General features: G+C 40.0%; 1 protein-coding gene across 2 annotated transcripts in view; it reads left to right on the top strand.

Moving 5' to 3' along the window:
* LOC114797781 (inositol 1,4,5-trisphosphate receptor type 3-like) overlaps positions 1-25,214 on the top strand; it is a 32,135-nt gene continuing 6,921 nt past the window's right edge. The window contains exons 1-39 of one of the 2 annotated variants that reach the window (XM_028992852.1): positions 1-440; positions 5,946-6,016; positions 6,419-6,540; positions 6,998-7,084; positions 11,523-11,681; positions 12,947-13,045; positions 13,157-13,240; positions 13,355-13,501; positions 13,667-13,762; positions 13,944-13,988; positions 15,245-15,384; positions 15,656-15,755; positions 15,835-15,995; positions 16,088-16,229; positions 16,579-16,740; positions 16,889-17,061; positions 17,172-17,291; positions 17,453-17,641; positions 17,789-18,040; positions 18,222-18,366; positions 18,839-18,980; positions 19,076-19,266; positions 19,365-19,485; positions 19,668-19,719; positions 19,977-20,142; positions 20,446-20,607; positions 20,711-20,785; positions 20,907-21,026; positions 21,171-21,293; positions 21,465-21,665; positions 21,985-22,236; positions 22,360-22,485; positions 22,593-22,718; positions 22,798-22,918; positions 23,160-23,341; positions 23,932-24,080; positions 24,255-24,363; positions 24,449-24,542; positions 24,874-25,049. In XM_028992852.1, the coding sequence (XP_028848685.1) occupies positions 349-440; positions 5,946-6,016; positions 6,419-6,540; positions 6,998-7,084; positions 11,523-11,681; positions 12,947-13,045; positions 13,157-13,240; positions 13,355-13,501; positions 13,667-13,762; positions 13,944-13,988; positions 15,245-15,384; positions 15,656-15,755; positions 15,835-15,995; positions 16,088-16,229; positions 16,579-16,740; positions 16,889-17,061; positions 17,172-17,291; positions 17,453-17,641; positions 17,789-18,040; positions 18,222-18,366; positions 18,839-18,980; positions 19,076-19,266; positions 19,365-19,485; positions 19,668-19,719; positions 19,977-20,142; positions 20,446-20,607; positions 20,711-20,785; positions 20,907-21,026; positions 21,171-21,293; positions 21,465-21,665; positions 21,985-22,236; positions 22,360-22,485; positions 22,593-22,718; positions 22,798-22,918; positions 23,160-23,341; positions 23,932-24,080; positions 24,255-24,363; positions 24,449-24,542; positions 24,874-25,049 (5,274 nt within the window). In that variant the 5' untranslated portion in view covers positions 1-348. Of the gene's footprint in view, positions 441-5,945; positions 6,017-6,418; positions 6,541-6,997; positions 7,085-10,600; positions 10,671-11,522; positions 11,682-12,946; positions 13,046-13,156; positions 13,241-13,354; positions 13,502-13,666; positions 13,763-13,943; positions 13,989-15,244; positions 15,385-15,655; positions 15,756-15,834; positions 15,996-16,087; positions 16,230-16,578; positions 16,741-16,888; positions 17,062-17,171; positions 17,292-17,452; positions 17,642-17,788; positions 18,041-18,221; positions 18,367-18,838; positions 18,981-19,075; positions 19,267-19,364; positions 19,486-19,667; positions 19,720-19,976; positions 20,143-20,445; positions 20,608-20,710; positions 20,786-20,906; positions 21,027-21,170; positions 21,294-21,464; positions 21,666-21,984; positions 22,237-22,359; positions 22,486-22,592; positions 22,719-22,797; positions 22,919-23,159; positions 23,342-23,931; positions 24,081-24,254; positions 24,364-24,448; positions 24,543-24,873; positions 25,050-25,214 lie in introns of those variants that run through there. The other variant, XM_028992853.1, reaches the window with a different exon arrangement.

Genomic DNA, 25,214 nt, shown 5'->3' with positions numbered 1-25,214 from the left:
ACAGGCCGGTGTCGGCGAGGGCCACCTCGTCCTGAGCGCCGGAGCCACTTCCTGGTCGCGGTGACAGCGCGCGCACAGGTGGCGCGGCAGCGCGTGCGGCGCGTCTCGCTCTCTGCCGCTTTCACTCGGAACTTTTTTTTTTTTTTGCTATTGATTTTCGGAATAACCGGGACTGTTTTGGGGTCGACCGTATCTTCGCTTTTCACTCACGGTTCACTTTTCACTCAGGAAGAGTCTCGAAATGAACCTCTGCGTGTCTGACGGCGTGGAGGGGCGAGCGTAAAAACTCCTGTTGCCGCTGCGGGAAATACAAAGGAGACCAAAAGAAAAAGAAGAACTCCTGCGAACATGTCTGATGCAATGTCGAGTTTTCTTCACATCGGGGACCTGGTGTCCCTGTATGCCGAAGGCACGGTGAACGGCTTCATAAGCACGCTGGGGTAAGTGTCTTTAAGACGTCTGGGTTCTGCACGACTTCCTTAAACGAGGTGCGGCTCGTCTAAGAACACACGCCTTCGCACGAAAATAAAAGAACCGACAGCCCGACGCGCTTATCGGCTAATTCGTTTCTGACGAACTTTTAACAGCGCCGTCGCAAACCAGAGCTCGCCCGGGAAGACCCGCATTCTCATTCATTTACGTTCGTGCCATTTCGCAGGCGACCTTTATACAACCAGTAATTACAGGGACACTCAGGGTCGAGTGTGACTTTGTGGTCTGTCTTCACGCCCGGAGTACCTGTTGCTGGTTTATGCATTCGAAACGTTGCCAAAGTTTCGAACACAGACAGTTTGGTATTAGTTAAACGCAGTTCTCCATGCAGTTCTCCATGCAGCGAGTGGTGCAGGTGCAAGGCTGTTCCTGCGATGGTCGTGTGCCTGGTACATGGTCTGGGACGTCTGTCTTGGACGTAGTCCACTGAGCAGATGGTCCAGGTCTTGGGGGAATGTGCTGTAGCACAGATTCACAATTTCCCTGGAGACAGATGTGGGCTCCATTGACCAGTTAAGATCTTTTTTTCTCCTCCATCATTGCGGCCTGACCTTTAACTAATAATTTGCTTTAATGTAACTTGATGCAAATATTAGTATTACCACAAAAGTGCCTTTTTTTGTGAGCAAGGCAAGGTTAGGGTCTAACAGAAAGTGGGAGATTTAATTTCATTGGTGAAGATTGTGTATCTGGGTCAGTGTTGTGTGTCTTGCTCAGGGACACAGTGGTAGTAGGCTACCACCACCATGTTTTTGCTGTTTGTGGATGTCCAGATGAGGTCATAAAGGGTTTGTTAATCATCCAGTGAAATCCCACATCCCACCTTTCTGTTAGAGCTACCCCTACCTTGCTTGCAAAAAAAAGGTACTTTTGTAATATGATTACTGTTTGAATCAAGTATGGATAAAAGTGAAAGGTCACCTTGGCGGTTCGGGATTTGACCCACAACCTTCTGATTATGGGTCAATTCCTTTACTCGCTAGGCCACCACTGCCCTTTTTTAATGTATAAAAAATATGCCCACACATACATATATACATATCAAGAAGTAAAAACCCAGTGTGGTAGGTGGGACCCATTTTAATGTTTACCCGTATTATTGTGATAGAAACCTGACACTGAGAACCCGACTTTGGCTCATGTTTTTGTGACAAACAGAAATCAACAGATATCACTTCACACTGTAAACCTGCAAAAATCCAATATTTAATGTCGCACAATGTTTAATTAAACCATAGTTAGTTCATATATGGGATTTTTGCTGCCTGACTGGGACCTGGGAGTGTCAATACCTCACAATATTGACGCATCTGCATAAATATCATTACATTGTTTGCACTTTTCATGTGACCAACCGTTGCCTGAATGATGTTGCTTAGGAACAGCTGGAATATTAATGGAACCATTTCATGGTGGAAGATAAAACAAAAGTTTTATCTTTATTTATGCAAGGGCCAAATGAATACTAGTGTGTTAACTAGTAATTAGCCGTGTAATTAGTCTATTATGACCAAAAAAGGGCGCTGCACCTTTGGTGCTGGTTTGCAGAGTCCTGGGTTAAACGCCAGACAAAATATCATGGTGTAGTGTGACCTTTGGTTTATTGTATCTTAAATATTATGTTTAATAATTGTGCATTACTTTTAATATGTAGGGCCACAGTGGAAATTTAATTGAAGGTGTCATGGGACCCAGTTCCTTGATTGTCATACAGCATTTACACTAAAATGAATAGTGTGGCCTGAACAGGAAACAGTTTGTGTGTGTTTGTTAATGATTTGAAAAAGAGGGCCATTTCTGGTTCGAAGACACTTTATTAATAGTTTTCCTTTCCTGTGGTTTTTCCACACTGAAGTGAGTAGAAGATGTGGAAGAATTGGTGTAGTTTTGGTGTTTTGACTACATTTTTATTGCGCTGCATTTTTAATGTCCTCTTGATATGTTTGCAAGATTTGTACTTTGTACTTGAGTGAGGTCAATATGGTGGTCATGTATGTGTGAGTACTGACATCTATATCAAGTTCATACAAATGGCAGGGTACACTACCAGTCAAAAGTTTTTGGTGAGCCTACTCTGTGTAGTGGTTTGCTATTTTTTGTTTATTACATATACTCATGTGTGTTTTTTCATAATCCTCATTCTTCTTCTATATTGTAGTGTCTGCACTGTGCAAAGGATAAGTGGAAGGGCAAAATCTAAGTTTAAATAGTTGTCCTTAGTCTCTTTAGTATTAAAATGTACATAATATGTCATAAAAATGAAATGATGATTTGGGAGACCAGTTTTTTTATTAGAGGTTGTAATCAGTGTTCAGATTAGTTCAGAAAGTTTGCTAATCCTAAAACCTCACTTTTCACTGTATATATGCAACTTGTCTGTAACAAGTTTCACCTGTTCATAAGTTCATACAAAACAAACCAAAATGCCTCTGCATCCACTGAGTCAGCTCTTGAATTAACATTATGGGTTCAAAAGACGAACACTGTAGTAATATGAATGGAACTAATGCTCCAATCTAACCTAAAGCAAAGTATTTTTGGAACTTGGGGAGAATGATGTAATTATTGGTTAATTACTAGAGGTGAATTATAATAATTTCATAATAGGCTTCATAAGGAATGGCTCTCGGTCAGGACAGCCGCCTCTGAACGAGAATGGCTCTTGAGTCAGGACATCAGGGTAACAAAAGGAATTATTATAAGAAAAACAAGGGCCAAAAAGAACAGAAAAGGGAAAGAACAAAAACAAACCCACAGGCATGTGGCAGTAAGTCTCTGGGAACACATTTATGCAGCAGCACCCACTGGGTGCATTGCTATAAAAGAGTCCTGAGCAATCAGGCGGCTTCAGATGAGATTACTCAGGACTCCTTGGTGCTACTGAGGTGCCACTGTGTGCACCGTGTGCTGTGCTGCTGTGTATCACATGTGACAATCACTTCACTTTTAATCCGGTTCTTTAATCATCCGCTCCTGGGCGTCACAATATTCAAATAATGGTGACCATCTTGAATCTGGTCAGTCCTCATCTCAAACAGCCATGCAAAAATGATGTCAATATTAAATTCCTTATGAAAATGTGATTAACACATTTTTGTTATATTACTTTCAGGGGAACTATCACAAAAACATGTCCCCAAGCTCATAACTCCCCACATTTTGCACCATTTTTTTAGCATCTACTGACATCTTGCTGACACAACCTGCTTTTGTTTGTTTGGGTTGCTACTAACCTGTTAGTAATTTCAGATGCTGATTAGATGACTAATGTGCCTTCACAGTCCAGACCAGGTGGTTGTCCACCAACAGGATAAGCGACCTCCACTCTTTACATACATTCAAATAGTTCTCTGTAGTTTGGGGGAAGGTGGCTAAGACCTGATTCCTAGATTCCAAGCCTGCAATTCTGATGCTTATCTTTTCCCCCCAGGGGCCACTTAAGCCAGAATTGGTTTTCAGGTTCTTCCTTGGACTGTTCTCTCCTGAAACAAATTCAGGACAAGTAAATTAGAAATGTATTTTACTTTAACTAATAATACAGTAAATTGCATTAACTAGTCGCTATGATGACGATAATTTTCTTACTTAATATTCCATGAAATTTAGCAGCAATAAACAGAGGATCTCAGGGCTTTGTGTGCCCTAATCCCAGACACACTTTGCATTTTCCATGCAAGGTTTGTCTGGCAAAGCATTTGATGAACCACTGAGTTGGTGCACCACGTTTACATGCCATTGAATTTACACACACTTCTGCCGCAACACACAAATTCACGCTTTTTACATTTCTAGTTCAAAAATGTCATCAGAGTTCATGTCTGTATCTGAACATTTGTACTTGTTATGAAGGTGGAGTCAAATAAATCAGGGCGTTTTGCCTGGTGCACTCTCTGAAGTGAGTTTGTCTGCTTTGCATTTATTCAAGTCAGACACTCTGTAGTGTTGGCGTGGATTGTTTATAAAATTTGATATATTAAGATGGAGGAGGATAAGAGGGGATAAATTAGGTGAGGGACCCTATTTCACGGCAGTGACCCTACATACATACACTCTCTCTCTCTCTATATATATATATATATATATATATATATATATATATTAGTTTTTGTCAGGTCGATTTACATGGAAAACCCTGATAAGGTTTCACTTTAACAGATCTCATCTGAGAGTTTATCATGCCCTGAAGCACAACAGCAAGATTATTTAGGGAGAACAACACACATATACACACCAGTTTGCCTTTTGCCAGTTTTAGCAAACATTTGAGCAAATTTTGCATATGGTTCCTCCCATGTTGTGCTACACCCAAAAGACACACTTATTTTAAAGTAAAGTAAACAGTAATTGAGGTTGTTTTAAAATTGGGTTTTGAAAGTCAAAAGTCTAGTCCTCATCTAATTCATAATGTAGGAAGCAGTGAGTTCAAACGCTGACCCTTCATGGAAACAAAATTATTTCAAGCCATTCGTGTGTGTATATATACATACCCCAGAGTCCCCTCTCAGAGTCTGGCGTAACCTGAGCTCCGGCTGTTAATTACTGCAGCCAATTAGAGCAACTTTCATCTTTTGACCGTCATCATCACATGGTTGACATAAGTAGGCTACCCAGAGCTGTCCATTAGAGACAGTGGAAAGTAATTAACTAGGCAGCGCTTGATCTGAAAGGAATGTAGATGCAATGTAGGAATGTCATTCTAGATAGTTTATTGAGATTTTAGGTTATATTACCCTTTTAATATTTATACCCTTTAAGCCTACTGTAACATGAACATTGTTCAAATTAAAGGCAAGTTAAGAAGAGATGTTTATGGCGAGCTCTGAGGTTTGAGCACCCCTACAAAAGTATATCCTGTCTGCTTACTTTTCATTCTGACAAATTAAGAGTAACTGGTTTTCATTTAACACTTCTAGCAGCAGACATTACTGTACATTTCTGAGAGCATTCCTTCTGTTCAACACTGAAAATAAATCAAAATCATCCATGTGTTTTATCATTTTATCCAATACAGTTCTGGTGCACCTATTTTTGTTTTGAATGTCCTCACATTTCATCCTAAATCCATTCAGCTATCAGCAAAGTGTAGAGAGAAATAAACCTATATGCCTGCAGGGATTACTTTTCTTAATTTAACATTGAACACTATAGTCTTGTTTTACATGTAAATTAATGCCATTTAGCAGACACGCTTACAATCAGTAATTACAGGGACACGCTGGAGACACTCAGGTTTGTCTTGCTCAGGGACACAATGGGTAGTAAGTGGGGTTTGAACCTGTGAATTTGTGGTGTTCTAGTGAATTGTGTTACTCACTAGACTACTATAAACTACTACCACCTACTGGTCACCTAGTTCTTAAACCTTCAAAAGTTTGATAGGTCAAGTGGATTTGCGTGTGTAAGTGTGCACACAGATGTCTCTGTGAAACTACATTGTGTTTGTGTGCCTGTAGGTTGGTAGATGACCGGTGTGTGGTGGAGCCAGGAGCTGGAGACCTGGAGAACCCCCCCAAGAAGTTCAGAGGTGAACTTTAAATTACAAAGCACTGTCATCAACAGGAACTATAGACTGCACTGTATGCAGAAGTCATTTGATAATGAATCTTAAAGTTGCATTTCATTTGTATAATTCATCAAGTACTATATAAAACATACAATTTGCTGTTTCTATGTGGAACGATACACAAAATACCATTACCATAGTTGTGACAAGATGTTATTTAATAGTCATTTTTAGTATAGCTCTAAAAACCTTATTATTCATAGTGCTTATTAACATAAATTACTTGTAGAACTGAATGGTATAGCAGAATGTTTTCATGAGAGTAATATACACACAAACACACATTGAGATTGAGAGGGCATATGGCTAGAGTTTATTACAATGTTATCTCAGATATTTTCAAGTCATTGTCTTTCCCTTCAGACTGTCTATTCAAGGTGTGTCCAATGAATCGCTACTCTGCACAGAAGCAGTTCTGGAAAGCCAAACAAGCCAAACATGAGAAGGACAAGATAGCCGATGTTGTCCTGCTTCAGAAACTGCAGGTAGCAAAAAGTAATTATAGCACTGTGGCTGAAATTAATAACTAATAGGCTTGCTTATATTATCAATTTTTTAAACTTTAGATTAGGCTGACAAGATATCTCATCTGGGCCAAGATATGATATGATAGAGGATAATTGGATAATATGCAAAACAACAAATGCATCTACATATATGTAACCTATACAATGTAGAATATATAGTGTACAAATTACTCACTGGATTTCTAATCTAATAAATCCTTTAAGATAAGGTGTCATTCATAGTAATGAAAGAGGCAGTAAATGTTGATGTTGTCATATAGTTGTTTATTGTGGCTTTATGTTTATTTTTTCATATAGTCCTTCTTTTACTTTCATTTGTTAACTGTTCATTGTCAACACTTTATACTTCAAAAAGAATTTACATTTGATAAATTAAATATTCTATTTAAGTACTGACCTTCTTTTCTCATTATAGCATGCATCTAACCTGGAGCAGAAGCAAAATGAGACGGAGAATAAGAAGGTCCATGGGGATGTGGTGAAATATGGCAGTGTCATTCAGGTATCACATTTGCATTTTACATTATCTAGTATAAGTGATCAGCATGACATTTTGTTATTGCTTTAGTGTCACTGTTTAACTTGATTTTTAATGGGGATTTTATGATTTGATGCAATTTGACCAGTCATGCATTTTGTTTGAAATTATTGGTTAACAAGTGAGCTGATCATGTTCAGTAACATTTCATTTATCAGCCCCCACTGACTTGCCTTCTTCCTATAATGCATCCTGTATCCATCTCTTCCCTAGCTAAACTATTTACCTGGCTGTTCACAGGGTAACTTTGACTTCTTCAATTGTTCAAAGGTTCTTATTTGTCCTTCATTGTCTCCATGCTCATATGCTTCTATATTCTTTTAAACATTTTGGTTGGTACTGAACACTGCATGTTGGGTACACCCCACAAAACTTTCAGTAGTAGAGATGCCTCGATGTAGCTGTCTCACTGCCAGTTTGGCCCCAAATTCACCCCAGTATTCTCTTATACCCATTATTCCTGCTTCAGATGACAGGTAGGAATGTTGGTCACTTCATCTTTAGTGTTGTGGCTCATCTGTGTAGGTTTAAATGTATTTACCAATTGTATTAATTAAACTATCCTTTTGTATAAATTACACAATGACATTGCTTCCAGTATTCTCAGAATTGTTGTTTTAGATGGGAAATGATAAGGGTTTGAATTAAGACCACATAATGCTCTACAGTTCAACTGTGGGTGGAAACTGCAGACTAGCAGTTCTTCCCTCAATCTGTGGCACACCCATCATTTACACCATGATAACCAGTTAATGATCAGCAAACATCCTGCCGTACACTGAGGGAGCTAGACAAGTTTCTTTGACCCTGGGGAATTTTTTTACTGGAGTATGCGTCTCTACACGTCATGCTCTCAGACCCAACCAGGCGTCTGTCATTTATGTCTGAAATATCTGAGCAAACAATCAGTTTTGTTGTACTGTGAAGTTGATTTTGATTCATTATAAGCTTTCAGCAGCTTAACAACCTTATTGTAGGTTCCTGGGCTTCGAAAATAATATATTATTATTGTGGGTTTATATTATTTTGCCAAATAGACAGTTTCTATAAGTGTCCCTTGTTGGGATTATTATTACAAATTAGCATACAGTTTCCCACTCATAGGCAAGGCAAGTTTATTTATATACAGTGCTCAAAAAATTAACTACACAAAACTACACAATATAACTCAATCACACTTCGTGAAATCAAACTGTCCACTTAAGAAGCAGTGTCCAGAATTTAGAGGCGCTACCAGGAAACAGGCCGGTACATCAGGAGATGTGGAGGAGGCCATAAGAGGGCAATAACCCAGCAGCAGGATGCTACCTCCACCTTTGTGCAAGGAGGAAAAGGGAGGAGCACTGCCAGAGCCCTGCAAAATTCCCTCCAGCAGGCCACAAATGGGCATGGGCCTGCTCAAACTAGGGCTGTTGAAATTAATCATATAATCCATGCATTGCGATGCAGATGTGGATGATTTTGCAACAAAGCAGTGTAGAACATAATCGATTATATTATAATAATGTTGCTTGGTGATTTTCTGGCGGCAGCATAAAACTCCTGGCTGCCTGATCTGAGTACTGCGACACTATGGGTAGGAGTTTCACGTTGTGTAGTCAAAGTTGAAATGTGTTGAACTTTGATTGCTGCACGGCATGGCGTATTTTCGCGCGACCAATAGAATCAAAGCAGGCTAGTGTTCTTGGGAACACAAAAGCGGGAATGGACGAAAGGCTGATCTTAACAGTCTCTGAGTGTCCCGAGATCTACAACATGACATTATTGTATTACCGGTTTAGAAAACCACACCCTTTTGTTTGTGCTGTGCCCCATGGCAAGTGCAGCGCATGCTACGTTCGGTCTGAAAGCTCCTTTAGATTTTCTCCAATGAGCAGAAAAATGGTCTGTGTTCAGTCCTCAGTCACCTGACAACACGGACGCGTGAACCAGTTGTTTTTCTGGCATTTGTGGTTCAGGTTGTAAGGGGTTTAAGTTGTGTAGTGGAGGAAACTGGTGAAGCATGCAGAGAAAGGAGGCCTGCTGGCAAGAAAGATAATCACACGCCGCTGCTGGGGTTTCCAACACGCTCTCTATTTATTATGCTTACAGCACCTCAGATCCACCACTCCCAGGTAAATGTTGATAAGCGCTTGTACATGAGACGGGGACATTACACATACCAAACATTACTGTGTTTACAAAATACAAAATGAAATAATGAAGGGACCACAGGAGCTTAGACCAGTCTGCACGGTGGAGAGTCGATCTGCATCAGGACTGGGGCACATGCTGGTGCGGTTGGTCCTGGGTTCCTCCTAGACAATGCTAGCTCTCATGTGGCTGGAGTGTGTCAGCATTTCCTGCAAGACAAAGGCATTTATGCTATGGACTGGCCCACCCATTCCCCAGACCTGAATCCAACTGAGCACATCTGGGACATTTGTCTTGCTCCATCCACCAACACCATGTTGCACCACAGATTGTACAGGAGTTGGCTTTAGTCCTGGTCTGGGAGGAGATCCCTCAGGAGACCATCTGCCACCTCATCAGGAGCATGTACAGGTATTGTAGGGAGGTCATACAGGCACATGGAGGCCACACACACTACTGAGCCTCATTTTGACTTGATTTAAGGACATTACATCAAAGTTGGATTAGACTGTAGTGTAGTGTAGACTGTAGTTAATTTTGAGTGTGACTCCAAATCCAGACCTCCATGGGTTGATAAATTTGAATTCCATTGATAATTATTGTGTGTTTGTTATCAGCACATTCCGCCATGTAAAGAACAAAGTATTTAATAGGAATATTTCATTCATTCAGATCTAGGATGTCTAATTTTATGTTTGTGTATTTTTTGAGCAGTCTAGTATGTATCATACACTTGCTTTTACAAAGCAAGACAAAGTTAAAAAGAAAAGAACAATATATAAAAACCACAAATAAAGAAGACAGATTTCTCAAGTCTCTCAGTTACAGCATTAAATCTGTGCAATACTTTCTCACCCTTTTAACATCCCGATTGCATTTTAAGCTGTAATTATTCCATCAACAGCTCAGACTGGTCTTCTTCGTTCTATGGAAGTGCCTACAAAATAGAAAAATATCTTAATGAATTCCTTTGCTTTGGAATGGAACCCTTAAAGGGCAAGTACCATGTGAAAATCTTAAGAAATGCGATGGTTTTTAACCATAGTGACAAATCTGATATGGCTTGGTAGTTGGTTTTAGCGTTTGACTGCATATTGACAAAAAACATTTCATCATGTTTCGATTCAGCTCTTCTCACCATAAGATGACGGGCTCCTGCAGATATTAGAGACCTACAAGGATAATATACTTTGAACACATCAGAAATATATTTAGGGCCTAAGCTATTAAGTGAGTTGTACCCAAATAATAGTGCTTTAAAATCAATCATGTACTAAACTGGAAGCCAGTGTAAAGACCTGATATTTGGATTAATGTGATCTCTCTTCTTAGCTTTGGTTAAAAGCTGCGTTTTGAATGAGCTGAAGCTGTTTCATGGACTTTTTGGGAACTCCAGTCAACTTTGCAGGAAATAAAGGTGTTTTTTCTAAATCTGATATTTTTGCTTTAATGCTATTGTTGCTATGCTATTGTTGCTATTTTTTTTTTTGAAGAAGAAGGACTTTATTTTATCAACACAGTGTGGCTTTTAGAATGGCATCACAAAAGTCTACACCACACAAAATTACTGAGTATAATGTTAATATTTATTTTTTATTTAAAATAAACAATTAAAGATCATAAACTACACTTTATCCCATAATTTACTTTAATTAGATGTTAGATATTTTGTACATGGTTCACTGTTATATTTTGTTTGAACAATTGTGCTCATGTATTTTTACTTAAAACATGAGCAGGTCTGTTATGCTCTGGTTTCCTAGAAATTATACAAAATAATGATACCTATCCTCCTTAGATCATGTTTTCCATTGTAATTGGTTTATTATGTTGCACCCCTAAACATAAATGTTATTTATGCTGCCATAAATGTTATTTGATTGTCAGTTTAGTGTTTTGAATTTTCCAGGGGGTGTTCATCTGCTGAAGTGGTGTAATATATCTGTCCACATGGTTCTTATCAAGAATATTCTTCAGCCAATGTATTTTCCTTCAGTAGACTTTCAGTGGTGCTTTGGCACTGTGCTTTGATTATTCTTAATGTAGTTTTACTCTGAGTATTCTCACTCTTCAGTGAAATCTGTTTCTGTTTACCTTGAGATTATCTTGGACTGTTGGACTGATTTGGCTGGGTGTGAATAAACCACTTTCTACACTTGCGCCTCAGTTCTGAAAGCCAGACCTCTGACCACAGCTCTAAATGTCTCTTGTTAAAGGGAATCATGTACATTTGAAGTGATGTCATTTACAACCTGTCATGTCTTGACAGCTCCTGCATATGAAGAGCAACAAATACCTGACAGTGAACAAGCGCCTGCCAGCGCTGCTCGAGAAGAACGCGATGCGTGTCACGCTGGACAGCACAGGAAACGAAGGCTCCTGGCTCTTCATTCAGCCCTTCTGGAAGCTTAGGGCCGACGGGGACAATGTAACATCCTAGCATGCCCTCCTCTACTCATATACACACAGTTTTCACTCCTAAAACACAGAGTGTTTTCATGTGTGTGAGAATTCATGTGAATGGTTTGGAAGTGTTGTGCTATGATAAAGTCGATAAAGTGGTGTGATAGGGTGGTAGTAGCCTAGTGGGTAACGCACTCGCCTATGAACCAGAAGACCCAGGTTCAAATCCCGCTTACTACCATTGTGTCCCTGAGCAAGACACTTAACCCTAATTTGCCCCAGGGGGGACTGTCCCTGTAACTACTGATTGTAAGTCTCTCTGGATAAGGGTGTCTGGTAAATGTAAAATTTGTAATATTGTTTGTAATGGCACATAATGTAATTGTATGTGTTGTTGAGAAAAAATTTTGCTCTTAGTAGGGACTATTTAAATCTGATAAAATCTAATAAAAATGAGCAGAGCAACAAAAAGGGTTTCAACTAAGCATTTAGAAAACCTCTTCTCGTGTTTAGTGCAGCAGACAATGCTTCATGTTTAGCAAGTAAACGCAACTCAACAAGTGAAAGTGAAGTAATTGTCATTGTGATACACTGCAGCACAGCACATGGTGACACAACAAAATGTGTCCTCTGCTTTTAGCCATCACCCTTAGTGAGCAGTGGGCAGCGGTAACATCTCCCAGTGTGAGATCACCAATGTGTCTTTCTTCTGAAATCATTCAAACAGTCCCTTTTATAGTAAATCTGACTTGGCCAGGTTTGTAACTAAAATTTGACTGTCCTCAAAGTAAAAAATTAAGAACTCTCTGCTTTAGTACTTTTACTCAAGTAGTATTTTAAAGTGAGGAGTTTTACTTATACTGGAGAAAATGTTGTGTCTTATACTTGTGTGGCTCTAGTTTTACTCAACTAGATCGCTTGTGTGTTTTGACAACCACTGGCCTATAGTGTACCTGAATTAAAGAAAGGTAGAGTATGCAGATGATTTTCAATTGACAAGTAAAGGGATTGTTAGAAGCATTTGGTTGCTGGTGCATCTGGTGTGACCTGTTAGGCATTCCCTTTCGCCCCAAGGCTGTCATAGATATTGTAAAAGTTCACTGGTTCAATAATATGTTGAGTCAGGCCCACTGTCAGAATTATTAGCTTTTCACCACACTGCATTTGATAATTACAGAATTGTTGTTTATATGATGTGATGGATGCAAAAAACAAGGTATACTAATTCACAAATGAAGTGGTGACATGCAAGCAAAAATCTGTGGAGTAACTTGCTGTGGTCTCTTGCAGGTGGTGGTGGGTGACAAGGTGATTCTAAACCCAGTGAATGCAGGCCAGCCTCTACATGCCAGCAACTATGAGCTGTCTGACCACCCTGGCTGCAAAGAGGTGATATCAGAATGATCTCATGGATAGGAATGTCTGTGCTGAGGCTGCAAATTTTATGGAGTGTCTAATTTTTGTAGAAAATAATAAATGACTAAATGTCTCCTCCTGCAGGTCAACTCTGTAAATGGCAACACAAGCTGGAAGATCAATCTCTTCATGATGTTCAGTGACCACAAAGATGAAGTGCTGAAAGGAGTATGTTTTTTATCTACTATCATCAGAAGCTGCCAACCATCACTTAATTTGGCACTGATGGCATCAGTCTAATATTTGGTTAATAAGCTTTACATTACATTTTTTTTATTTAAGGGCGATGTTGTTCGGCTCTTCCATGCTGAACAGGAGAAGTTCTTGACATGTGATGAGTACAAAACTAAGCTCCATGTGTTTCTGCGCACCACCCTACGTCAATCTGCAACATCTGCCACCAGCTCCAATGCATTGTGGGAAGTTGAGGTGATGTGAAATTATGCAACCCCAATAGTAGCATTTGGTTTTATTGTTATGATGCTTTCTTTGTGTTTGCATTCAGCCACAATATTTCATGTCTTTTCTAAAATGTGAATGTGGATACTGGATTAAAGCACATATTTATATATGCGTTCCTTTCTTTCTCTGAAGGTGGTGCATCATGACCCTTGTAGAGGAGGAGCAGGCCATTGGAACAGCCTGTACCGCTTTAAACACCTGGCGACTGGGAACTACCTGGCTGCAGAGGTAAAATCCCACATAGTGGTGTAGTGACCCAAGTGTAGAGTCCTAGGGCCAGAGCAGGAGCTGATAAGTCTGATTTAGTGAGCATCTCCTTTCATGGAGGACAGCAGAGGTTTGGCAAGCCCATATTCAGGCTGTAATGGTGGAAAGGATCATTCCCTTCTGTCTTCATTTGTTTTTGTAGGAAAATCCAGGTTATAAAGGCGACAGCAGTGAAATCCAAACTGTTGTGAGTATTGGTCTGTTCTTGCAGCTCTGTGATTTTATCGAAGCAGAGCTTTAGCTAATGCTCTACTCCCCCATGCTGTACACAACCAAACCTGAAAAAAAAACATACGTAGTTTTCATTTCAGTGTGTGTAATAATATGATTCTAGGATTTTTTTGGCAACCCCAAATGCCTGCAACACAAGTTGCAATGTTTTTAGCATTTTGTTCTTGCTGTGAGGTGGCTGGCTGATGCATGCAAGAGTTTTTCAGCAGTGATTTTTGTTGGTAAATGTGAACTGTTCATGTTTTGCCAGTCTGCAATATTTGCCTGATCTGTGTGTGCATGTGTCCAGTGCTGTGTGACCATGCCCATGAGTATGAATGTTTACATTTAGATTACTTTTTACATAATTACATATAAAAGCATACACACACGGGAGTAAAAAATTGACAACTCCCTTATTTCCCATCTGTGTGCATGCATGCACATGTGAAGTTTTCTTCTGCAGAATGGTGATCGAAACAGCAGTCGCTTATGACAGACAATGATTATTGGTCTAATTTGTGGAGTGGTTGCAATAATTGGAGAAAAATTGAAAGGTCACAGGGATTTAGTTTAATTTGCATTAACTGGTGCAAAGGCCACGCAAAAGACTTGCTAACTGTGCTGTAAATCATTTTGCCACTTTAGTCCCTAAACTGGCTAAAGTGCTAAACTGCTGTTTACCTGCAATCTGCATCTCTCCTTGTAACTGCAGTGAATTGCACTTTACTTTATTGTGCTTCATGAGTGATATTTGCATAGGAATAATGTTTGGTATTGCACCCCATCACGCAGTGTTTGTTATTTTGTTTTCTTTTTTACTTAACCCAGCTAGCTGGCAGTTTTTGCTGAAAAGCCATTGCTTGCTAAGTAACTAGACAAAAAGGTGGCTCATGCTGAAACTCTTTTAGTGGTATCTTATGTATCTAAGAGGATACTCACTTACATCCAGCTTTGCCTAAATTTTGAATGAATAAAAATGTTTTATCATTACATAACCAGATCCAGAGATATTAGGTATAAAATGCTTAGGATCAGATGGTAATATGGCCACATAAATACTAGAAGCATGGCTGGATTGTAAGTTGGTGGTATGAACACTTTCATCTGTGTGCAACTTGGCTTTCACTGCTAGCTTGTGCTTAGCCTGCTCCTGTGTGCTGCGTGCATTTATAGAAAAGGTTATTCCAAAGCCACAATTGAAGTTTATCAGAAGGTGACTGATCTCCCCAGATGGACAGCCGTAGCAACAAGAGGAGCCTGGGGGAGAGAATAAAGTACAAGCTGGTGGTGGTGCCCCATGGCAACGATATCGCCTCTCTGTTCGAGCTGGACCCCACTACACTCCAGAAGAACGACTCATTTGTGCCACGGTACAGGACTGAACCCACACAGATACCGTTTAAAACCAGAGGTGGACGTTTCATGTCCAGTTGTTTGGGAATATCAAACCTGCAATAGATTAAAAGAGACTGGAGAATGTGTTTTTTGAGGAGTTGTTAAACTTTAAGCTGATGGTGCCAAAATACACTGCTTTGTGTTTGCTCTTTCTTCAATTTGAACTCTCCACCATGTAATATAAAGCTATAAAAAGCAGTATTTATAGAGGTGTGGTAGATGGAAGGTAACCTTGTGTTTCGGCAGTAATTCCTATGTGAGGCTTCGCCACCTCTGCACCAATACATGGATCCAAAGCACCAATGTTCCTATTGACATTGATGAGGAGCGACCCATACGTCTCATGGTGTGTCCACATGGTGCCATTTTTTTATTGTGGTGGCCCAAAATACAGAATCATCTGACACGCCTTTCTCTGTCTACAGCTCGGGACATGCCCTACGAAGGAGGATAAGGAGGCCTTCGCTATTGTATCTGTACCAGTGATGGAGATCCGTGATTTGGACTTTGCCAATGATGCCAGTTTTATGCTAAGCACTGTGGTGGACCGCTTTACAGAGGGCTTCATCAGCCAGAATGACCGGAGGTGCAGTCTTCAGTCACTAATGTGCTTTCATATCTTAATTCAAGACACTCTGGGGGGATTTACACCATAATTGTCTCACTTTTATCTTACAGATTTGCCATTAAACTTCTAGAGGACTTGGTGTTCTTTGTGGTGGACCAGACTAACAATGGACAGCCAGTTCTAGAGGTGGTGATGGGCAAACCCAACCGTGAGAGACAAAAGCTCATGAGAGAGCAGAACATACTGAAACAGGTATCACTCTAAGGTTCTTTACTTCATAATAAAGCAGTCTACTGCAGTCTAAAAATGTGATACTGATTATTCAGTGGAAATTAGTCTGGATTTTTTTTTGTATAACTTTTTCAAAGAGAGATAATTAATAAAAAGGTTTTATTGCATTAACAAATTTACTTGTATTTGGATAAGATAGTTGGATAAGCTACTAAAGGCTTTTCACAGTTGTGTATGCATACTTTTATCTTTTTCACTGAAATATGTAACTTATCTCTGCAATGTGTTTAGTAGTTTAGTAAATTTTTCATTGAACCGATCATGTTCCTGACAAGCTAGTGTAATAAAATGTGTTTTTTGTTTTGCACAGATATTTGGCATCATCAAGGTCCCATTTAAGGAACGAAGGGATGAGGGTCCCTTGCTGCGACTAGAGGAGCTTTCAGACCAGAAAAATGCTCCCTACCAGTACATGCTACGCCTGTGCTACCGTGTACTGCGTCACTCGCAGGAAGACTATCGTAAGAACCAGGTACTGGGTTTACAGTCAGGCTTACTGTACTTACTGGACATTGCCCCCACCACCCCCATTGTCACCCCGATGCGCATAAATAAAATAATTTATTGGTCAGTGTTCTGATTCTATGAATAAATTCTATGAATTGTTTTTTGGTTTGCAGGAGCACATTGCCAAGCAGTTCGGGGTGATGCAGTCCCAGATTGGTTATGATATCTTGGCTGAGGACACCATCACTGCCCTGCTGCACAACAATCGAAAGCTGCTAGAGAAGCATATCACTAAAACCGAGGTGGAGACATTTGTGAGTCTGGTGCGCAAAAACAGGGAACCCAGGTAGTTTCTACTGCTTTTATTCACAACACATTCTTCTAAAATGATAGGTTGCACAAATTAACATAATAGATTTGTTAATGCAATCATGATGAAATTGTGTTTTCCTGTAGGTTTTTAGACTACCTATCAGACCTCTGTGTGTCAAACAACGTTGCTATACCAGTGACCCAGGAGCTGATCTGTAAGTGTGTGCTGGACCCGAAGAACCAGGACATCCTTATCAAAACAGAGTGAGCAGCATTTCTACACACATAACCCACTATTGTCCCAAACCACTTACAACAATTATAGTTTTGAGTACTGAGAACATTTTTATTTATAATCAGTCAGGAAACATACATTTTTATAGAAATGAAACATACTCTTTTATTCAACACATGGCCTGGTGCAGACGCCGTCAGCCCAAAGAGATGCCACATGACTCTGACTACATGCGCATAGAGGACTTTACTGAAGAGGACGAGGTTTGGCTGATGTGGATGGACAAGACAAATGAGACACAGGAGAAAAGCATCCGCCAGCTTGCACAGGAGGCACGGCAAGGAAATGCTCATGATGAGAATGTGCTCACTTACTACAGGTACTACTGTGCATCAAACATTCAGTTTTTTGGCAAAATAATCCATAGATCTCCTGTTTGTTTTCTCTGAGCAGTAATGGATTATGACTTATAATATACATATTAATAAGCAAAAATGCCTGATTAGGATCTCTTGATGACTTTCAGGTACCAGCTGAAGCTGTTTGCACGCATGTGCCTGGACCGCCAGTACCTGGCTATCGATGAGATCTCCAAACAGCTGGATGTGGAGCTCATCTTCCTCTGCATGATGGATGAGACACTGCCTTTCGACCTTCGGGCGTCCTTCTGCAGACTCATGCTACATGCTCACGTTGACCGTGACCCACAGGAGCTTGTCACACCGGTGAAGTTTGCTCGCCTCTGGACAGAGATTCCCACTGCCATCTCTATCAAAGAGTATGTCCACTTCCTGTTCAAAATTGTAAATAGACACTAATAAGAAACCATTTAATATAGAATTTTAGGACATTCCTACATATTCTTGCATTTAAGATTATTTGGAACTTAGGGCTTTACATTTCACCTCAGTTCACCTCTAATGTTGTTCTTTTTGTCCTTTGTACTTTCCTTCTCACAGTTATGACTCCCACATGGACTACTCAAGGGATAACAAGAAGAATAAATTTGCTAACACCATGGTGTTTATGGAGGAGTACCTAAATAATGTCCTTAACGATGACTTGCCTTTCACCAATGAAGAGAAGAACAAACTTACTTTTGAGGTATCATATGATCTTCTGTGCATTAGATTCCATGTTCATGACTTGTTACAAAACAAAATCAATAATTATGGATGCAAATTAAAAAACTCACAAGCCACTCTAAATGAATGTATGTAATGTGATGAATATGGCTTGCTTAAGAGGTCATGCGTCTTTTACATCACTGTGGAAGAATCTTGGTCCACTCATCTTTGCAGAATTGTTGTAGTTCAGCCACATTGGAGGGTTTTTGAGCACGAACCCCCTTTTTAAGGTCATGCCACAGCATCTCAGTAGATTTCAGGTCAGGACTTTGACAAGGCCACTCCACAGGGCCATGTAGGTTTGGAGTTTTGTTCTTCCTTAATAATTAAATCCTTTGCATAAAAACACATTTGGTGCTTAATTGTTGCCTTTTATATATTGTTTAAATGTGACTAACATGGAAAAAAGTAGAAGTTGTCCTCAATTGCCGCTATGGATTCTTGAACAGGTGGTAAGCCTGGCTAGGCACCTTATCTACTTTGGCTTCTACAGCTTCTTTGAGCTGTTGCGTCTCACAAGGACACTCCTGGGCATTATTGACTGCACCCCCAACCCTCTGCCCAACCCCACCTTTCATGATGACAGCGGAGGTGAGCTCTTTTTTCTTTGTTTTATACTCCAAGTCAAGAAAGGTCTTCATTGTTATTCATACAAGCGAAATTGTAATGAGTTGGTATCTGCTCAGGTAAGAATATGAAGCGCTCCATCCATGGAATGGGCCAGATGATGTCCACCATGGTCCTGAGCAGGAAGCAGTCCATATTACCTGGACGGACGAGTATAGGCTTGGATGCCCAGGGTCGCAGCAAAGACAACATTGACAAGCAGGACATCACCGTCATGGACACTAAAGTCAAGATCCTTGAGATCCTTCAGGTCCTCTATACTTTTCGTACCCTGCTCTCTCCATCATGTTTGGTGGGTCCCCGACATCGATCTGAATATGCTTTTCTGTCTCCTTTGCTCATGCTCAGTTCATCCTGAGTGTGCGCTTGGACTACCGCCTCTCATTTCTGCTGTCAGTCTTCAAGAAGGAGTTTGTGGATGTCTACCCCATGTCAGAAGCAGATGCTACATCAGCTGTGGAGCGTTCAGGTGCAAAAAATGACAATTTTTATTTGTACCAAACTTTTATTCAGTGTTATAAGTACATATGTTGGATTATCAGAGACTGGCCTGTAAAAAAACTACTATTATTTGTGAATGTTCTATATTGTGTGTGATTAATAGTATGTGCCAATTTAATGTTTATGGCCATTACTTCTTTAAACCTGCAGACTTAAACCTCCAGCACATTGGCGAACAGGCTGAGGCTATGTTTGGAGTCGGGTGAGTTGCCATTATTTTTCCTGTTTGTTTAATTAGAGCATGGATTCACTTTTGCAGCCACAGATTCGATACTGGACAAATATACTGTTATTTTTCTGAGCTAAGATGTCTTGCAGCAGTGACTAGTATGTTTAATCTTTACTTTTTTTTTGTTAAAAAAAAAGTGCAGTGCTGATGCGACATTGTTGCAATTGAACACGCATTGTCATATGCTATTGTATTAAAGCTGCAGTATTAATGCACAGTGTTCCCCACAGGAAGGCCAACAGTATGCTGGAGGTGGATGATGAAGGCGGTCGCATGTTTCTGCGAGTGTTGATCCACCTCATCATGCATGATTATCCCCCGCTGGTTTCTGGGGCTCTGCAGCTGCTCTTCAAACACTTCAGCCAGAGGCAGGAGGTCCTGCACACCTTCAAACAGGTACTGAGCTTCTTCTGAGCCACCTGGGAGCTAGAAACTACTGTTGAAGATCAGATTTTATCTGAATTGATTTTTGTCTTTCTTTATATTTTTAGCCACAGCAGCACCATTCGCAGATTCAATTTTGGTTTTCGATCAGTGTTTTTTTTTTTAGTTATTTTTGACTATTTTCACTGTTGCTGTATATAGGTGCAATATATATAGAATATATATAGAATATTCAGAAAATAATCTTATTTTACTCATACTTATTTTATCCATTTTATGTAACCATGCCTCTTTTTTCCTGTGATGTCCTCTCAGGTGCAGCTGCTGATTTCCACTCAGGATGTAGACAACTACAAACTGATCAAGAGTGATCTCGATCGCCTCCGTACCATGGTGGAAAAATCTGAGCTGTGGGTGGAGAAGAAAGGGATCTCAGAAAAAGGAGATGGGAAGAAAGACAAGAAGGAGAATACAGAGGTGAGCAATTTGAGAGTTAAATGAATTTGGGATCTTTAGTACTATGGTGGGGTTCTGTACATTTGGAGGCATTTTAATTGCTTCAAATTACTTTCTCATTTAGCCTGCCGCTGATGAGTCACCTGCAAAGAAAGAAAAATCTGAGAAGAGTAATGAGAACTACCAGATCGTTAAAGAGGTTTTTAAATCAGTTCCATAAAAAATTATTTCTACTCAGTGCCTTGTCTGATTAGAAATGCTGTATTTTTGAATGTTTAATTTCAAATACAGAAATTCTTCTCTTTATTGTTTGTTACCAGATTCTGGAAAGACTGTATAAGATGTGCAGCTCTGGGGTTTTTAAGAAGCAGCAGAGGTTGTTGAAGAACATGGGTGCCCATAAAGTCATGCTGGACCTGCTGCAGGTCTCTTATGACAAGGTATGGAAGATAGCATGACTTGATTATTCCTGTGGGTATAAAGTGGATTTTCATGACATTTCAAGATATTTGTAGGTAATTTTATAGGTAATCTCCTTACAGCTTGACAAAATTAAATATGAACCTATTTTCTATTTTTTTTAGAATGATACAAAAATGCTGGAGATCATTAGGTACACACACCTATTCCTGCAAAAGTTTTGCATTGGGAACCAAGAGAACCAGGCCCTGCTCCACAAGCACCTTAATCTGTTCCTCAGTCCAGGTGTAAGCACCACTTCAAATGCATTTTGAAAGTCTTGATATCAGAACAATTGACTCAAATATCAAAACAAATGTTCAATGAAGTTGATGGATTGACTGGATTGTTTGAAACTATAGAGACAGCACCTTCTGTCTCTCAAAAGCCTTTCTTTTGCTGTGTCCCCCATTTCACAGCTCCTTGAGGCAGAGACAGTGCAGTACATCTTCAACAACAACTACCAGCTGTGTACAGAGCTCAGCGAACACATCCTCCAGCACTTTATTCACTGCCTGGCCACCCACGGCCGCCATGTCCAGTACCTCAACTTTCTGCACACCATCATCAAGGCTGAGGGCAAATATGTGAAGAAATGCCAGGACATGATCATGACAGAAGTGAGGAGGTCCATTTAGTAAATATTAAATAAGAAATGAAACTAATTTAGAGTTAGCACAGTGTTATTCTGTAGGTAGTTACACAAATACAGTATGTGTGTTAGGGTTATGGATATCAGAGTCATGTTTATTGGTATGTTAGCATTCCATACGTTGGTGTTTCTCAAGCAACACAGTACAATATAATAATATATTGTAGAATTGAATAAGGTTTATGAATATTGTGTTCATTTTTTATCACTTTTAAGTATGAGGTCCTCTTTGTAGAAGATTGCATTAAGAAAGAGTGTTTATGTCTGTGTACCTGTGTTTGTTGCAGTTAACAAACGCAGGGGATGATGTGGTGGTTTTCTACAACGACAAGGCATCGTTTGCCACAATGCTGGAGCTGATGGCAGAGTCACGGGAAGGGGTGTTGGAAAAAAGCCCTCTACGCTATCATATCTCTCTGGTAGAGCTGCTGGCGGCCTGTGCTGAGGGCAAGAACGTCTACACTGAAATCAAATGCACCTCGCTACTGCCCCTGGAGGATGTGGTGAGGGTTGTCACGCATGAAGACTGCATAACAGAGGTGACGTTTGTTAATATTATCCAAAGTAAATAAGGTTGAAATTTTACTGTTAATGGCTGTGATATTTTGAACAATCACTGTTTTCTCTTTGATGTCTCTTGTTTTGGGCCTTTGGATGAGCAGGTAAAGATAGCCTATGTGAACTTTGTGAATCACTGCTACATTGACACTGAGGTAGAGATGAAGGAAATCTACACAAGCAACCACATATGGAGATTATTTGAGGACTTCATTGTGGACATGTCTCAGGTGAGATTAACAGATGCTGTTTCTCCTGCTGATGTGTTTTCACAGGCAAATCATAAAGATGTAAATCTACATTTCATGTTTATATCTGTGTATGTGCATACAATCAGGTGTGCAATAAACGTGAGAAGAGGGTGTCTGATCCCATGCTTGAGAAGTACATCATCATTGTAGTGCTAGACACCATCAGTGCCTTCTTCAGCTCCCCGTTCTCTGAGAACAGCACCTCCCTTCAGGTGGGGTTTGTCTGAGTGTGAGTTGCAAATGTGTATTCACATGCTAGAGTGGCCTCTTATCAATGCATCTCTTATTCAGTCACACCACACCATCGTGCAGCAGCTTCTACAGGCATCCCTGCGTCTTCTCAGCTCCCCATGGCTGCCTCCCCAACACAGAGTGCTTGTGGAAACCTGCATCCGAACTCTAGCTGTAACCTGTGAGGATTTGCTCAACCTTCTGAAAAGATCACATAAAAAAAAATTATAAAAATAACCATGTTGATATGTTTACTAAATAATCCTAAAGGAATGAATGAAGGTTAAGTGCATTATGTAGCACTAATTTCTTGTTTCTTCTAAAACCACTGTAAATTTTCATGTCCTGTCTCGTTTCTTTATTATTTTCCACTAAACTGACAGTTTATTTGTTGTCAGTACTAATTTGCTCTTTGTGTGCAGCAAAGAGCCGTTCCATCACCTTGCCCATTGAGCTAGAATCACAAGTCAACCTGATGCTCAAAAGTGTTACCCAGAATTCCCTGTCTCGCTCCAACCCCAACTACAAGAGTTCAACGCTTTCCAGCCGACCCCCTGTTCCCAGCAATCCCTATGATTATAAGAACATTATTGAGAAGTTGCAGGTGGGTTAAAGAAGAGCTTCTGCATGCACCAAGGATGTCATTGTACTTTAGATAGTTCCTCACATGTGAAGGCTTAATGAGTAATAGCTGCTATTAATGAGGCGTTATTTTCACCTTACAGTAGGGCTGCACAATTAATCAATCAACCACTCATTTGGGGTTGAAAAAATTGTTAACCCTATTTGATATATACACCATACATATATACACTAGATGTCTCATTCAGCCTCTCAGCATGTGTCAATACCGCCGTCATATTTGGAAGGGGTTCCAAGCTCATTCAATCAAGCTTCTTTTCACAAGCGAAAATGACAGACCTTTGCGCCACGTACGGCTATAATAACGAGTGAACAAAGCATCAATGCATAACATTGATTAAGATAGTAAGATAGTATAGTTCTTGACAAGTCTATAGAAAATGGACTGTCCTGTCTATAATAATATAGTCTATATAATATCCTGATTCTTGATTAATAATTGTGATTACAATATTGATAACAAACAAACAAATAAATAATCGTGATTGTTATTTTGGCCATAATCGTGCAGCCCTATGTTACAGTATGTAATGCTAATTTGTGATTGTGCAGGATGTAATAAATACTCTGGAGCAGAGGCTCAAACCCCTCGTGAATGCTGAGCTGTCAGTTCTGGTGGATGTTCTCCACCAGCCTGAACTGCTCTTCTTGGAAGGCACAGATGCCAGAGTACGCTGTGAGTCTGGGGGCTTCATATCCAAGTGAGTGTTTTTATACCATTTAACCATAAACCTTTTAAAGCCGCATATAGTAATGTGCCATTTTAAAGATGACATTCATTCATTCATGCATGTGTGCAGTGCTGTGTGTCTGTAAAACACACATTTGCATGACAGCACGGTGAGTGACAATTTAACATGTGCATGTATATATAGACTGATCCAGCACACCAAAGCCCTGATGAACAGTGAGGAAAAGCTGTGCATCAAGGTGCTCCAAACTTTGCAGCAAATGCTAATACGCACTCTGGACTTTGATGAGAAGGTGAGAAGTGTGCATGACAGATTTGAGCAGTTGAGTAAACATGCATGCCTGCTTTTGCAGTGTTTAACACTCCTTCTGTTTGTAGGGAATAGCTTTACGGAAGGTCTTGCTGCAGAACTATCTCTTTAACAACAAAAAAGGGAACAACAAGGCTGAGCTGGCTGAGCTTGGTGGAGGAGGTAGATGGTCAGATTATTCATGAAGCACAATAGATGAATTCACTCATTTTTGTATAATATTGAGGCTTCTTTCCCATTTAATGCATATTTTGTAGCAACTACATGGACTAAATATTTATAATAAATATTTGATACTGAATACTGAAAAGATAGGCTTGTATAAAATATGCCAGTGACTGACTGTACAGGGCACAATTCAAGAATCAGTTTAATTTTCATATTTGCCCTAGAAACAGGAATAACAGGTATGCCAGTCTGGCCTTCATTTATCAGATGTAGTATATGTTTGCTTAATAAACAGTATGGAATGGTTGCATATATGTGACCACAGGTGGGGAGGTGGAGAGGGACTGGGCTGCTGTGGCTGCTATCCAGTGCCGCTTGGACAGAGAAGGTGGGACTAAGCTTTTTACAGACCTCATCATGAGCACCAAAAATGACAAGATCTTCCAGGAGAGCATCCAGCTGGCCATATGTCTACTCGAGGGCGGGAACACAGAAATTCAGGTTCGGTGCACAATTTGGACTCTATTTTTGCTACTAAACAACTAATTGAAAGAACCAGTATAACTCATGCAGAATCAGTGAGGTGGTGGTGAGAAGAGGTTCATTTAAAGAAATTGCATTACATGTTTGGAATCACCGTCAGGACCACTTTTTCGCTAAGTGTCT

The sequence above is a fragment of the Denticeps clupeoides genome, chromosome 10, assembly GCF_900700375.1.
Source record: "Denticeps clupeoides chromosome 10, fDenClu1.1, whole genome shotgun sequence".
In the NCBI taxonomy this organism is placed as follows: Eukaryota; Metazoa; Chordata; class Actinopteri; order Clupeiformes; family Denticipitidae; genus Denticeps; species Denticeps clupeoides.
Note: the sequence above shows the minus strand (reverse complement) of the source record. Positions and strands in the feature narration are given on the sequence as shown.